General features: G+C 34.6%; 1 protein-coding gene across 4 annotated transcripts in view; it reads right to left on the bottom strand.

Annotated features, from left to right (window-relative positions):
* Window positions 1-16,269, bottom strand: part of Sntg1 (syntrophin gamma 1) — an 828,698-nt gene that overhangs the window by 221,027 nt on the left and 591,402 nt on the right. For all 4 annotated transcript variants that reach the window (XM_058574019.1, XM_058574018.1, XM_046428541.2 and 1 more), the window contains 2 exons: window positions 15,065-15,195; window positions 3,616-3,745 (listed from right to left, as the gene is read on the bottom strand). In XM_058574019.1, coding sequence (XP_058430002.1) covers window positions 3,616-3,745; window positions 15,065-15,195 — 261 coding nt within the window. The remainder of the gene's footprint in view (window positions 1-3,615; window positions 3,746-15,064; window positions 15,196-16,269) is intronic.

The raw sequence follows: 16,269 nt of genomic DNA, 5'->3' as shown, positions 1-16,269 counted from the left end.
AGCTTAAAGACAAGTCCCCTAAGGAACTTTTTATACTACATACTGTTTACTAAACATATTGTGAATATTTAGGAGCCACCCTGATTAATAATAAAATTCAATTTTCAATTATATTTTACTAAATTTTTTTTTATATTCAAGGACCTTCTAGAAAACTAATTTCTTCAGAAAGAAGCTATAATTACATTAAATTTTCAAATAAATTTAGTATAAAATCCCCATTTCAAAGTTATATCATTGCTGGAAATTAGTGAACAAAAAGAAAGCAAGTGGTTAGACTGTTGTTAAAGTCATTCTAACATAGGGTTTTCTGTTTGTGGTTCTATTTTTCTTTCTTTTATTCTTCTCTGTACTCCAACTGTCTTTATACTAAAATATAATTCATCATTAAAAGGTTTTGTAATGTTTTGGTTTCAACATTTCTTTCTTCAAATCATCACATGTTTATTTATTTGTCCATTCTGATGGCACCGGGGATTTAATCCAGGGGCACTCTATCACTGAGTTATATCTCCAGCCCTTTTTATTTTTTATTTTGAGACAGGGTCTTGCTAAATTGCTGAGGCTTGCCTTGAACTTGTGACCCTCTTGCCCTGCCCTCCCAAGTTGCTGGAATTATAGTCATGTGTCACTGTGCCCAGCTTGTAAGCATGTTTTATATCTTTTCAGAAGTGTAGTTTGCTAATACTTTAAAACTTATTATTTCATATGCATTTTTATCTCGTTCTAAAATTTATTGCTATGTCTGATAATCTCATTGGTGGACTTTCTCAGATATTTACCCCCATTTACCCCAATATTTTCTTTTTGCACCTATTAATAACAGATACACCATTTATGCCTAAATTATATAAGCCTTCACCAATTCATAATATTGGCAAGTAAAGAAAAAATTAGTTCCTCTAAGTAGTAATTCTAGAATCTCCTTAATATAAAAAATAAGAGAACTTGAGATGTCAACTGTCTATTCTAATCAGAACTTTCCACAGTAGTCTTAATCCAACTTCTTTCTTCACATTATGTAACTATATCAATCATATTTCATCATGGCATTATTGTGACTTCTCTGTAGCTATTGTGATTTTCACATTGTCTTTCCCTACGTTCAATGTCTTTTCAACACATATATTGTACTTCACATACAGGAGTGCATTGTGATCAAAAGTATTTTTACTGAAAACTGATCAGAAGAACAAAAGGACATTTATTACAATATAATCAAGGACAGGTGAAAGAACAGAAAACCTATAATATGGCAATAATATCACAAGAAATATATGGATCTCCCAGCATTTAAAACAGTGTTGAATAAGGGTGTTATCTGCTTTCCTAAATTTCATGGCAAGTATTTGTCGTAAGGATGAAAAATAAACAGAAAATTAGGCTTATCCTTCCTTAGGCTTATAGAGCTTAATGACATTTACATCTTTGCTCTTTTTTTTTTTTAAATTTCAAGAAAGCTATTTCAAATGCTTGTCAGTTGGATCGCATCATTCTGAGTGAACATACCTTCCAAAGAAGTTGTTTTCATGAAGCTTTCCTAGGATTTTAGACTAATGAAAAATTGGATCTAGTAAAAAAGTAAAGCTTTCGATTTACTGCTTAACATTCTGTTCTTTTTAAAGTACTTTTCCTCATATACTTTATAGGACATGGCTTAATTTTAAGACATTCTAAATACTCCTGCAATGAAATAGAGAATTAATACTCACCCAAGGTAGTTTTGCTTGCCTTTATCCCTAGAAACATCCACATGATACAAAGGGAAGAAAAACACAATCCTCAGAGAGACATTGCGTTTCTAGTCTGCCTGCCTGCCTGCCTGCCTTCCTTTTTCTGATCGGTACCTTAACTATAGTTATGATGACATCGTCAGATTACCAAAGACTGGGCTGGAAGGTGAGCATCAGTTTTTTTCCTTTTTTTTTTTTTTATTGTTGTTCCAGGAATTAAACTCAGGGGTACTTTGTCACTGAGTCACCACTTCCCCAGCCTGTTTTTTACTTTTTAAAATATTATTTAGAGACAGGGTCTCTCTGAGTTGCCTAGGTCCTCACTGAGCCTGGCTGTGAACTCACAACTCTCCTGTCTCAGCCTCCCAAGCTGCTGGGATTACAGGCATGTGCCACTGTGCCCAGCTGGTAGGCATCAGTCTTACCCAACTCAGACATGCCCAAGTCAGCCCTTATCCTGGGTTCATACCTCTGAGGAGGGCTCAGAGTATTTTTACCTATTTAGCCACCCCCCAAAAAATCCATTTATCTTTATTCATGGCATAGTGAGACACAATTTCACATCTACCAAAAAAAATATATAAAGGCAATAAGATACCAAGGATTGAGAAGGATCTATAAAGATAAGTCACCCACTGAGACTAAGAAGGTAAATCGTTTAGTCATTTGAAAAACACTTGGCATTACCTAGAAAAATTGTACATGTACACATGCAGTGGCTATCAATTCCACTCACAGCGCATCCCACCACCACATGTATGGACATTGTGATGGAATCGCTTGAAATAATCACAACTAAAAACAAGAGCATTGGCTTTAATGACTGTGCTGGTCCTCTTATTTTTAAGAAAGACTTATTTATCACAATACTTTCTTATTTAAGTAAAAATCTGTACAGTTACTCGGGTACAGAAGATCACTTTTATAAGAAAATCTTTGTGTGATCCATGAGTTAGTAGAGGTACATATTTCTGCTTAACCATTTATATATTAGAGTTCTGAATTTTCCTTAGGAAATCTTAATTGCTCCAATATGGCATGGGAGAAGTTTTGGACAAAGGAGAAAAGTAAGACAAGAGCATGATGATGTCAAGTACTTGATTTTCGAAAACAAATATCTGTAATTATAATACATCAGTATTCAAGGAAGAGAGGTTTATGGTTTTGTTTAGTTTGTTAGACTACACAGCTCCTGGGAATGAGAGCAAGATAGCAAGAGAGAATTGATTAGATTATTAAAGAGTAATGATAATAAGATGGTGACAATAAACAGACACAGAATGGGAAGAAAGGAAATGTTTGAAGTAGAAAGATACATGAAATGAAGAGAAGCTAATTCCTATCAATCTAGACCTGGCTCTAATGAGCAAGTTTCTAGATCCCACAATGATGTTTTCTTATTATTCTTGGGCCAGAAGAGTTCCACACAAGACTTCAGTCTCCGTGGTAGCTCTTCTCACTATATTATCCTATTCCTTTAAAAATTCTTAGCCACAGTCCCAAGATCACTGAAAGTAAATTAATAGTCTTTGTTGAAATTCAGTAGCATATTAGCCCAGAAAGCTTTTACTTATTTTTAACATATTTAACTTTTAATGCAAAATACAATTTTTTGTTTACTGAATGAAAACAGGTCCCTTTGACATTTGCTACGGAACCCTACATGCCTGACCATTCTTGAATTGACAAATTGTACTGGGACTTTCAGGGTAAAGTGACTTTCTTCTAATAAGTGTCTCAGAAGAGTTTTCATGCTGAATATGAAGTGGCTCATTCTTGGAAAGATACCGAACAGCTGATGCAAAGTCAAATATATATTGAAGAATTTCATGAAGGCTGAGAAACTCTCTGATCAATATCCCTTGGATCACTACTTACTTACATTGTGCTTTGTGAGGTTTGAAATATTCGTTGCTATTGCTTGTAGCCAGTCAACAGATTCCTCGGCTGAGAGGCACTGAATAATTCCACTGCATACCCCGTCCACAGCAATGACTTGAAAGGCATTCTGCCTGCAGATATGTTAGAACATATCAGATCAAGAAGCAAAAACATAACGTGTAAATACAAAAGAATCTAAAAAATTTCAAAAGCATTTTTTTCTGTGTTTGCAATAAAATTACAAACACTCTCTTTATTATTTTAGCTTCTGTCATCTCCTCTTGACATTTTTTGGTGTGTTTTCTGACTTACAAATGGAGCACAACTCAAACAAATATCACACATGACATAAAAATCACTTGGATAATCTAAGCTGCAGAACTTAATCATTAGTTCTTCACACTCAATCTCTGTTTATCCATCTTCTCAAACATGGGTGGGAACTCAAGGTCACATCTCCTTTCTGGTTCTAAATGCTCACATTCTTAATTTGTGTCAATGTTGAGAATTTCTGTAACACCAAACTTTTTTTCATAAAATGCAATGACTTATCTTACTATCTGTATGGTCTTTTATTGATGTTTGTTGTTGGTAAAGGAAAGTCAATGATGCCTTCCTGAAAATTGCTTACAACGTACTATAGAACTTAAAGTTTCTCCCTAAAACTTCAATAACTTCAATACTGAATGATTTCCTCTTTTTTTTTTTTTTTTTTTGGTCCCACATCATGTTCTCCCAATGCTTAGACATAAACTTAACAGACAGGAAGAGGTAGAATCCTGGAATGAATGAAAGCTAGTCAAATACCTCAGCTTTCAGAATCACCCTGTTGTGTAACACAATACACGTTAGGAAATGCACAAACTATATTTAAATACTAGCAGATTGTGAAGCAATAAGAAACCTTTGCATCTCAGCCTATGAAATGATATGTAAATTAAAATAAATTATATATTTTCTCCAAAATTATATATCCCTTGCCCTTCTGTGTTTTGCTATCGAGCATTTGTGGGTATTAACATTATTTACTACCTCAAAGGAAAAGCCAGAGAACATAGATCTGGCTCACAATTAATTCACGTTCTTCCCTTTTCTTTTTAGAATGTTTCCCATCTTATAACTGAACACAGAATTAAGCCTTCAGCATCCAAAGTACACTGCATTCAAATTATTAATATTTTTAGAGAAAGTAGTTCTCATATCCTTGACACAGCATTTTTTACTGAAAACAGGGACATGTTCAAATATCTATTTTTTTTTTCTTTTAAAAATACAAAATCCCTGTAGGAATACAATTGTTATCTATCTCTTTGAAAGAAGGTTCTTTTGAATTTGTGGCAAGGAAAAAAAAAATGCACAGCAAGAAAAGAATATTAAAAATGCACATGTACATTTTTAGCTTTAATTCTAATGTTCAACAGTGAGTAAGACATTTACAATATCCAGACAGAAGCTCAACCAGCCAAGGGAAATGAGAACTAATTTGGGTTTAGTAATACGCATTTCTTTCTACTAATTAGCATAACCATTGCTTCATGTGCTGTAAATCAAAGCATGCCTTAAAAGTATTCGTCCTCTCTTCTATAAATGAATCATGACAGCTAGATATTTTTAACTGATTAAAGTGAACACACTCATATCAAATCATATATGTGACACAATTCCTAGGTAGAATAATTCTGAAAAACTAGCTTTTTATGAACCAAGACCTACATGTTGACATAAAACCATCTTTACATCTTATGTCAACTCTTATAAATAAATGGAAACTAACCCTTTCACAAAGCACTTGTACAGATTCTTTGATTAAGTATCATCTCTTAAAAAAAGTCTGATCATAAAGATTATAGATATTTGGGTTATGCTTCTGTCTACCACTGAATAAAGAAGAGTGTTGGCAAATTAGTCCACTTAGTTGGGCATCAGTTTCCCCAAAATATAAATGAGAGTGATATACCTTACAAATTTAACCCACATTTGCTGAGTAATTGGTAGGGTCCACCTATTTCAAAAATCACGAAGTTCTATGAATAATGTCCCTTTGAATGCTCCATTAACATGGCGAACTTCGTGAGAATGACACCATATAGACATTATTTCATTAAACTCTTAGTAATAACTGAAGTACTTTTGTTTTCATTTGCAGCCTTTAGAAAATATAATTCTTTGACATGATATAAACAATAAGAGTCAGTCTTTTATGCATTATCTTATTTAATAATACACTTTTTGAAATCAATAGACTTCATTACTCATTAATATTCTGACACATTAAAATTTAGAAATGGTAACCATAGACTTGAGTATACCCAGAGCAAATTATGATTCTTAGTTTAATGCATGTATGCCAATAAAATGTTGCTTAACTAAAGAGGTGAGTAATCTGAAGTCTTGAGTTCAGATCGATTTTTCTACTCTCCATTTTTAAGGATTCTAATGATTTTTTATCATTTCTCTGGCATTAAAAACTATTCTCCAATATTGCTGAATTTCAAAATAGTTTTATTTTTTAATAATACAAATTTAGTCTTCCTTGTATGAAAAATGCACTGCTTCCAATAAGAATTTGTAAGTATATTTCAATCTAACATATGCATATACATGAATATGCAAACGTTTCTAATTAATGCAATTAATTCATGTTTTGATTCATTCTTGATTTTATACCACAGGAAGGCATATGTAGGAAGATATTAATTTTAAGGGGGTGGTAAATAGGAGAGGAAATGGCAGAGAGAAGGGCTTTTGTACATGAGGAACAAGAGTTTCAGGGACAAAAATATATCATTTGGCAAGGCTGGTTGGCCACATCCTTGAGTGGGCATCCTGGGAGATTAATGCAGGAAATTTGGCTCAGAGTGAGGAGGGCTTCAAGCATCCTGCAGAGAGGTATACAACGCACAAGGGACATGTCTGAATTTTGCATGGAGAGTTGGATTGGTGTTGTGTAGTGGTCCTGTTAGGCAAGTGAGGAAACTGTGTGAACTGATAAAATATGAAATTGAAAATAACATATTAGACTAAAAATGAAACAATTAGTCCAAGGGATTTTTAAGGATGTTGGAAATTAGTTGATTCAATAATTTTTTAATGGATTATAAAGGATAAGGCAGAGTCAGAATTCCTCCAGGGTTTTAAACCTAAGCTGTGAAACAGCTGGATTGGGGTAGGCAAAGGAAATAATAAACTGTAAACAGGAGATAATTAATCCAAAGACAAATATCAGAGGCCTGAAAAACAGTGAGAATTACAGATTACTTAACATATCGCAATGTGTATGTAATGTTGGTGATAAAGTAAGACCTACCCAGCAGGAGCTTTCAAAATTATGCTAGGACATTTCTACCACCCCCTGAAAGTGGGGGAGAGCTAGTGCTAATGGTTAAGCATTGGACTGAAAAGTTCACTTCTTTAGAAAGGTTTCTTGGTGTCCTTAAGAAAGTGGAAACGAAAAGAGAAGGAAGGTCAAAAGACAAATGAGAAGGGTATTCTTGCAATATGCACCAATGAACAATGATAAAAATCTCTCTCAAGAGAATGGCTCTGTGCATGTCAGAGAGAGGACTGACTCAAATGTACTCCAATTATGTCATTTTCCTGGTTTTATAATTATTTAGTTGGGGGGGGTATGTTGAAGGAAAGAGAGAAAAAAATATATATAATTCTCCAGTTAGTGATATCAGCAGTGTCTTCTATTCTTACTGAGTTCCATTCACATGCAGCAGGTCCAGAGTCTTTTCTGCCATGTGTAGGCTACCTTGCTTCACTGTCTCAGCATTTATTTTATATTCAGGATCAAATATAAAGCTGCTTAACGAACTCCATAAACATTCCTTCCAAACTAGTTTTCTTACCTATTTTCCAAACCTTAAATCCACCAATCCCTTTCATGATTTGAAACTAGTTAAGTTACCATTCCCTCAATACGCTCAGCCCTCTTCTGCAACTGTATAGTTTCCCACAGTATTCCTTTTGAAATACCTTTATTTCCAACTCCACTGATTATCTGTAAGGTCACTGCTAGTCAATTCTCTCTCAGACCCATAGATTCTCTAGGTATAAAATAAAAAGGCAACCCGTGTCCTGTTTTTTTAACTCTTGTATTTTGAATACTTTGGACTAGGCTTCTTAAAACCTGATAATCTTTTTTTTGGGGGGGAGGGGTGGGGTACTAGGGATTGAACTTGGGGGCATGTGACCACTGAATCATAGCCCCAGCCTAAGGCTGTCTTTGAACTCTCCATCCTTCTACCTCAGCCTCCAGAGCCTCTGGGATCACAGGTGTGCACCACTGCAGCTGGCAAACCTGATAATTCATAAAAATGTGAATTGTATTATATCTACCAGTCAAAATCCAATTCAACTTTTAAGAGTTTAGCCAAGATGCAACTTATGTGTGTGTGTATATGTGTGTGTGTGTGTGTGTGTGTGTTTAGCCAAGATGCAAACTATGTGTGTATGTGTAGGTGTGCGTGTGTGTGTGTGTGTGTGTGTGTGTGTGACTTTTTCTTTGGGATGTTTGGGGGGATTGAACCCAGGGCTTTGCATATGCTATTACTGCCCACTACCACTGACGAACATTTCAGCCCTTTTAATTTTTTTTTTTTTTTAATTGAGTCAGAATCTCACCATGTTGCCAGGTTTGGCCTTAAACTTGGCAATCCTCCTACCCCAGCCTCCCCAGTACGTATGATTACAGGCAAGCACCACCTCACCTGGTGTCCTTGATGGTGTTTATAGCTCTTGTGTTTGTAATGAGTCTCTCCCACTTGAATGCTCCTAGACTTCCCAGTTTCTAGATTGCAGTAATTGTCCTTCCTGATATTCAACCTATTTGGTTATTTGCTACATACCGTTCTTTCTTACTAGGCTGCAAATTTCTTGACTAAGGTCCATGTATATGATTTCACATTGCTCACAATGTTAGCACAGTGATCAGAGTCTTCAATCTGTAACTGCACAAAATCCCATCTCCACTTTATTTTAGCAATGCCCTTTGGGTGACTTGTGTTCTAATGTCACTCCAAGCAGTTCCACTATCAGGCTTGCATTCTGACACTTCTGCTCCTTTATTGCAACCTCTTCCTTTCTATCACCACCCACTTAATCTTATTCTTTACCCTTTCTAATTTCTGTTGTCCACACATCTATTCATAATATGTCTGCATTCTTCCTGAGACTGTTTCCTGTTAATCCACGTAAATTATATGGGGTTTCCTTTCCACTCTAGCATTTCCTATCACTTTTTTTTTCACATACTCTTCTTTTATTCTAATTTGTTTTTTTAAAATACTTTTTTATTTTATTTTATTTTATTTTTAATTTTTTATTGTTGGTTGTTCAAAACATTACATAGTTCTTGATGTATCATATTTCACACTTTGATTCAAGTGGGTTCCTATCACTTTGATTTTCCGTTTTTTCCATACCTGAATGATTTTCAGCTCTGAATAACACTAATTTAATTACATTTTTCTCCTAATGCGCCAATATGCCTTGGAAAAATTAATAAATTGTGCAAAAATATGTCCCAATATAATTGATACCTGGGAATCCTGGGTCCTTAATTCTTCTTATCTACTTTTATCTTTTTATCTGGACAGAGGTCAGTATTACATGTAATAATTTCTTGTGCCTACCCCAAAGTCATTTTATTCATTTTTTTGCTGTATGACCTTATTTGCCATAATAATTCTTTCATGGTGTCTATCCTGATTCAAGTTGTGAATCATGCCTACCTCTAACTCATTTTGAGCAGAGTCTTTCTTTCTGAATTTTGAATATCTAATATTCAGTCAGTTGAAACACTGCATAGTGCATCTCTATCCTATTTACTTGTATAAATTATCAGTTTTAGAAATACATGTTCTAATACTTTATCAATCAGAATTCTTTTATTTCAGCATAAAACTTTCTGGAATATACTACTTCAAAAGTAATTCTTTTTTGATTGTTTTTTTTTGTTTGTTTTGTTTTGTTTTCAGTTTTCTATGGATACTCAGATTCCTTAATACACTATCCTTCTCTGGCTATAAAACATATTAAATGCAGATGATAAGTATGTACCCTTGAATAAGTATCTTACAAACTTAAGAAATAAAACAAATAGAAAAAAATTGGCAAAATAATTACCCCAGTTTGAAAGAACTGAGATAAATTGGTCTAGAGTCGTCTAAAGTATGACCTTTTCCAGAGACAGATACTCATTCAGTCAGCCTTCCACATCTGTTGGTTTACCTCCATGAATTCAACCAAACATGGATGATAAATACTGGGGGAAAATTGGTTTCTGCAATAAACATATACAGACATCTTTTTCTTGTCAATAGTCCCTGAATAATGTGGTATAACAACTATCTACAGAGCATTTACATCACATTAGGTTTTATAAGCATTCAAGAGATTATGTAATGTATAAGGGAGAATGCAAGTAGATTATATGAAAATACTACATCATTTTTCAGAAAGAACTTGAACACCCTCGAGTTTTGGTATTCCTCGTCATTCTTGGAATCAATGCCCCAGAGAAACCAACAGACAAGTGTATATATGAAAGATATGGTGGTACTTCTTTCTAAAACCTCGCAGTGAAATGTGTAATAACAAGTGAAGAGGTGAAGTATATCTGAAGATTGTGCTTCACAAAGGGATACAGGAATGGCTTACGGAGTAGATGAACTCATGTAAAATCTTAATGATATTTACTTGGATATTTTTAAAAACTGTTGACTATTCCTTATTACTTAGAGTCCAGTTATACTGGGGTGGCTGGCTGATGTGTGAAAATGGAACACAGTTCACTCTGGAACACCCTGTGCAGGACCACATGAACCATTAGAATGATAAAAACCCACAGGTGACTCCACATAGGAACACTGGTGCCATCTCCCACTATTAGCATCTTCCTAATTGATGTCTTCTCCTCAATCAATAACCATAACTATGATATGCTCTGAAATTTTGTTCACCAAATTTCTATTTTTTTCAATCCAATTTGCTCCTGTGATTATTCTTTTCATCATCAAAAAATTAATCAATTTCTCAATCCTCTCAATGTATTCTTAAGATAACCCACTACTTTTTGCTATTTCAAGTTTCATTTACAAAACCTTCTATTATATTACAGTATCATAGATAGTTCCTGCTTTCTTTCTGTACTACTTTTCTGCTTTTAGACTCACTGACGTTGCATCCTCCTTAGAGCCCTTAAAATATACAGCCTCAAAAGTCAATCCATAAAATAAACCACAAATTGAGTATTTATTATGAACCTGCCTTGTATCTGGCATCCATTAGTGTAGACTCAGTTCTTGGCTTATGGAAAAGCATGTTCTCATAGGCACCACCACTGCCAACTGTTCAGATACTAAATTTCATCCTTGAGTCCCCAGTATAGCACCACTTCACATACCCTCTCCTCAGGATGATCAAGGTGTATGTTCATGGAAGGAATTAGAAATTTTGTTGTCACTTGGAATTTTCTAAAGGTATGAGTACAAAGCATTGGTCTTCATTTCAAGACTATTGTTTTTCATAATGTTGAAGACACAAACAGTACGTGGTACTTCTGCCAAATAATAAATGAAATTCTTTGTCATTAAAATTCATTCAACAAATGTGTAGTGGGTTGCATGGGCTCTCTCTCGTCCAGCAAAGAGGTCCACGGAACAGGGTAGAGGAGAGTGTGGCTGCAGAGTCGCTAATCAAGACCTCAGGAGACCAAGCAGGAAGCAGGTCTGATTTTATTGTGCAGTTACCGTGTAAATATACTCAGGCAGTAGCTAAGCAGATTATAGGCAGCCACCAATACAATCTCTGCTAATGTGTCCTTGCAGCAACCAATCAAGGAGTGGGCCGTAGAGCAAGCACAGGGACTGCAACACACGGCCTCACGCCCATGTACTAAAAATGACAATATTTGCATATGGGGTAGGCAGCCTGCCACTCATGCCTAGCACAAGGGGAGTGGCCTGCCACTCACGCACCCTTAACATATGCCAGATACACAGTACTCCGTGCACTTGTCCCCACAGTGAGTCATTTTGAGTAATGAAGTGTGCTAAATAAACAAATATTATTTTTTCCAAATTAAAATGTACACGCACACACACACACACACACGTTTTTATAAACTCATATTTCACATAAGGAAAATCAAATTCAAAGAGAGTAAAAACTACCAACGTCCCCATAAGATTTACATTCTATTTTAATTCCTTTGTTATTACAATATTATGCAATATTATGACCTGCTTCAACTTTTAAAGCAGATAGATATTTATGAATCAAGACCACTGATATGAAATAAACATAAGCCTTTCATCACTTATAAACTGAGATGTATCAATTCTAATTGACACAATATCATGAAAGTAGCATAACTTGGATGCAATTAATGATGAGAGGTATTACATGATCAAAGTTTGAAATTATGGCCTTTGGCAAAAATCAACAAAAAAAATAATACCTTAGATTTTGAGGGTAAATAATTTGTTGTATTTGCCAACATAGGCTGTTTATTTATCTTTCCCACCCCAACACCCACAAACGGAATCCTCTGCCATTAGTTTTTATGTACCTTCAAGGAAAGGACCAAACAGAATTCCTCCCACTTACAGACATTAAATCAATCTTTATCGAGTACATAAGTGAATAATAAATTAGCTCTTGAATCTGAATTGCTTTGAAAGCCATTCTGAATAGTGCTATGTCTGTAACTTCTAATGACTGTAATATTTATTAAGTGCCATTATTTCAGTTGCTAAAAGCTGTTGATGTGTTGAAACATCACAAAAATAAAAATGTAAACAGTCATCTGGACTCATCCAAATAATTCCTTTTTTCCTTGAAATTAATTTAGCTAAATTTCTTTACATAATGTAACTGGACAGTTTTTTTTTTTTTAAAAAGTTAAAGCTAAAGAAAAATACAAATGATAAAAAAGAGCTTAGTGGGAATATTACGAGAATTCTTAAAGCAGAAGATAAATAGAACCAAAATAAAGGAATGAAGAAAAGCAGAAAGATTACTAGAAGGATATATTTGAATAAATAAGTATGTGCAAGAATAATATATCTTGAAACATCTAAAATATATGTATCAATGAAACCTTCTCAAAGGCAAGAAACAGATGAATAAGACAAAGTGTTTTAAATTTCTAGAATTTTCTGAGAAAAAAAATTATATTAAACTAATAAGTCATACATGTATGGTTTAATATTTAGGCTAAATTAAAACAACAATATGTTGAGATAAAGGACTTTATCCTTGACTATATAATGGATTTTCACTGATTAAGGAACAAACTATCCATTATAAAACATGCAAAAGATATACTAAACAGGCAGTCAATAAAGGGGATGCCCTGAAGACAAGTATGTGGATAAAAAGATTAGGAATATGAAAATCAGGGTCACAAGGACATATCACAACACATGTATCAGAGAGGTAAAATAAAGATGCTGACAACACTGAATGCTGACAGAGATGTGGAGAGCTGGATCCCTTATACCTTTCTGTTGGGAATGTAAAATTTTACAATCACCCTAGAAAAAAACAATTGATTCTTAAAAGACTAAACATGCTTTGTAATCCAGCCCAGTAATTGTACTCTTAAGTGTTTACCCTAAGAAATAAAAATGAATATCCACACAAGAATGACTGCATAGATATTCACAGTATCTTTATTTGGAACACCCCAAACCTGATATCCTTCAAATTGTCAATTTTTAAAATGTGGTATGTCTACATCATAAAATGCTACTATGAAAAACAAAAGGAATGAACAATTAAAAAAATGCAAGCACTTGGAAGAATCTCAAGGAAATTTTGCTGAGAAAAAAATACCATCCAGCAAAGCTACATAGTGTTTTTTAAATTACAAAAGAGAGATAAGGAACAGAACAAGTTTTCACAATTAGAGACATGGTGGGATAGAAGGCAGGTGCCAGCAAGGTCAGAGGGCTAGAGATGGACTCTTGTGGAAACAGAGAAGTTTTGTAGCTGACTGTTGGTAAATACAGGAGTATGCACATGGAATGAAGTTTTGTAGAACTGAACACACACACACACATACACACACGGACACACATATATGCACACCAAACACACACACACACACACACACACACAAAATCTGAATGATCTGTAGATTTTATCAATTCCAAATTCCTAGCCATGATGTTGCACTATGCTTTTGCAAGATATTACCATTTGGAAAAATAGGTAAAGTATATAAAGTCTCTACGTAGTATTTCTCATAACTGCTTGTGAATTCATAATTATATCAAAATAAAACATTCAATCACAAAAAGCTAGAGTTTTGTACAGCAAAAATATTAGTAGGGTAGATGCAGTCCCAGATAGATCAATAATCACATTAAAAGCAACTAAACTAAGGAATCTAATTAAAAGACTAAGATTGTTATTTTGGATTAAAAATAAAAAGGAAAAAGGGGAAATCCAAATATATACAAATTGGAAGAGATAGCTTTAAAGAACTAAGAAGAGTTGAAAAAGGAGTTTATAAAATGTATAGAATAATATATAATCTGGTTAGTATTTATCCTAATGGAGATAAAATATACTTGAAGGCAAGGATATTTTCAGAGACATAGGTTGTATCATAAAGACAAAGTTACACATCAGGAATAATTCTAAATCTTCTTGTATATACTAACATAAAGTTAAATATATACAGTGAATTCTGACACACACTAAAAGGAGAAAAATACTATCATGGAAATGGGAGACTTTTAACACATCCCTCTCAATACTTTGCACCATAAAACACACAAAAATATCATTAATAATACTAAAGCTCAGAACCACTCAAAACCCCATATGACCTACTAGAAATATGTGTGACATTGTACTAAAAATGACAATATTAAGCCTTTCTAAAGGCATATGGAAATGTCTTCCCAATTCTTCATCAGCTGGGTAAAATCAAGCCTCAACAAATATGAAAGGATTGAAATCATCCAGAATGAAATTATACTAGAAAGCAATAACAAAAGTGATAATTAGAAAATCCCAAATTCATTCAAAAATTTGCAGTACACTTTAAATATTCCATGGGTCAAAGATGTAACAAAAAGTAGTCAATATCATTAAATAAATAAAAGGAAGACAAGAATATCCACACTGGTGGATTTCCAATACTGGCTATTCTAAGGAGATGCTCCCTAATGCACTTACAGGATCTTGGACAGCCACAAGCAGTAGAGATGACCCTGCTAGGTGAACCATAGGGCTGCTTGCCTGGCAATCTTGGGCTTGAGGAGTGACCAGATGGGCCAGTCCCCTAGATTTCCTTATTGCCTCCATCTATCCTAGACTTGGCCCTTTAGAAACATGCTAAACGTTGGCATGAGAGGGCATACTATGTTAAGTTTGAGTACAGGTCTCTTCTTTTCAGTCGACAAGATACAGAACCCACGTGAACTCACCGAGTCAAATCTGTGCCGGGAACATATTGGGACAAGCGGGAGTGAAGCAGAGGGATCAGTCTGAGGTCACACCATCGCTTCTCCCATCTCAAGCCTGGAGATGTTGGCCATGAGGAACATGATAGGGTGTCCTGAAAAGAAAACAAATATTCAAACATTCAGATTCATGTTTGCTTCCCTGCTTTGGGTTTCTGTGCCAGAAACTCATTTCATTTATGGGTCACCATTATTGTTGTTTTTTCCTTCATGTTAAATATTTTTAAAGACTTTTTTCTTCCTGAGAAGAAACCCCAACTGATTTACACTAAAATTGTATTTGTCAACCTCTCTGTTAATGGAATTCTGCATGAAGGTGTGGAAGGATTCATTCAGATGAAAAAAATGCTAGTGAAAATACAAGGGGGTGCAGATGTGGAAGGGAGGAAAGAACGTGCAGCAGAAATGAATCCACCGAAGAGTGGGAGAGACGGGCAAAGCAGCAACTGCTGTGAACCAGGATGTGAGAAAAATAAAAAGGAGCCCGTTATTCTTTCAATTAGACAAGATTTTCTGAGTACCTGCTAAGTGCTAGGCAAGCATCATTATAAGTGCATATAATTTATCATTTACTTGCAAATATTTTTGAATGAATGAGCCTTTCTATAAAACAGCTTTCAAAACATTGCTCAAGGAAGTTTTGGCTCATTGTTTTAGCTTCGTGTTTATAAAACCTGACATTTTCTTGTATTGTTTTGATGTCATATTGAGGCAATTATTGCTGGTTTGAAATTACATGTAATATAAGTCTGGATGGACGTCTTTTTTCCTCCCTCATTTATTGAGGAGACGTCAGGAAATTTGAGCATTTCCACATCGTTTTATTCCAGATTCATTGTTAAAATAGTTTTGCAACAGCAGTTGACATAGACTGTAAGTGTGTTCTGGTTTCATTTGACCAGAGAACTGCTGAATTGTCACATGTATTCACCAATTTTTGAGTGATGGTGTTAGAAGAATTTATTTTAGTCTAGATTTGAAGTTGTAGTGTATAAATATGTTTGAGCATTACCTTCAGGAATTAATTTCCTTAAATGGAAATGAACTAAATGGAAAAGAATAATATTATGTTCAGAATGTACTATCTTTGGGGTTGCTTAAAATACTCAGAAAGTTTAACTAGCTAAGCTCAGCCAGTGAAGGGAAGGGCCCCTGTTGGGGACTCATTG

Source organism: Marmota monax, unplaced genomic scaffold (assembly GCF_021218885.2).
Source record: "Marmota monax isolate L192 unplaced genomic scaffold, Marmota_monax_Labrador192_F-V1.1 WCK01_AAM20220418_F8-fsc00044, whole genome shotgun sequence".
Classification (NCBI taxonomy): Eukaryota; Metazoa; Chordata; class Mammalia; order Rodentia; family Sciuridae; genus Marmota; species Marmota monax.
The sequence above is the reverse complement of the archived record's forward strand: the minus strand, read 5'-3'. Positions and strand labels throughout refer to the sequence as shown.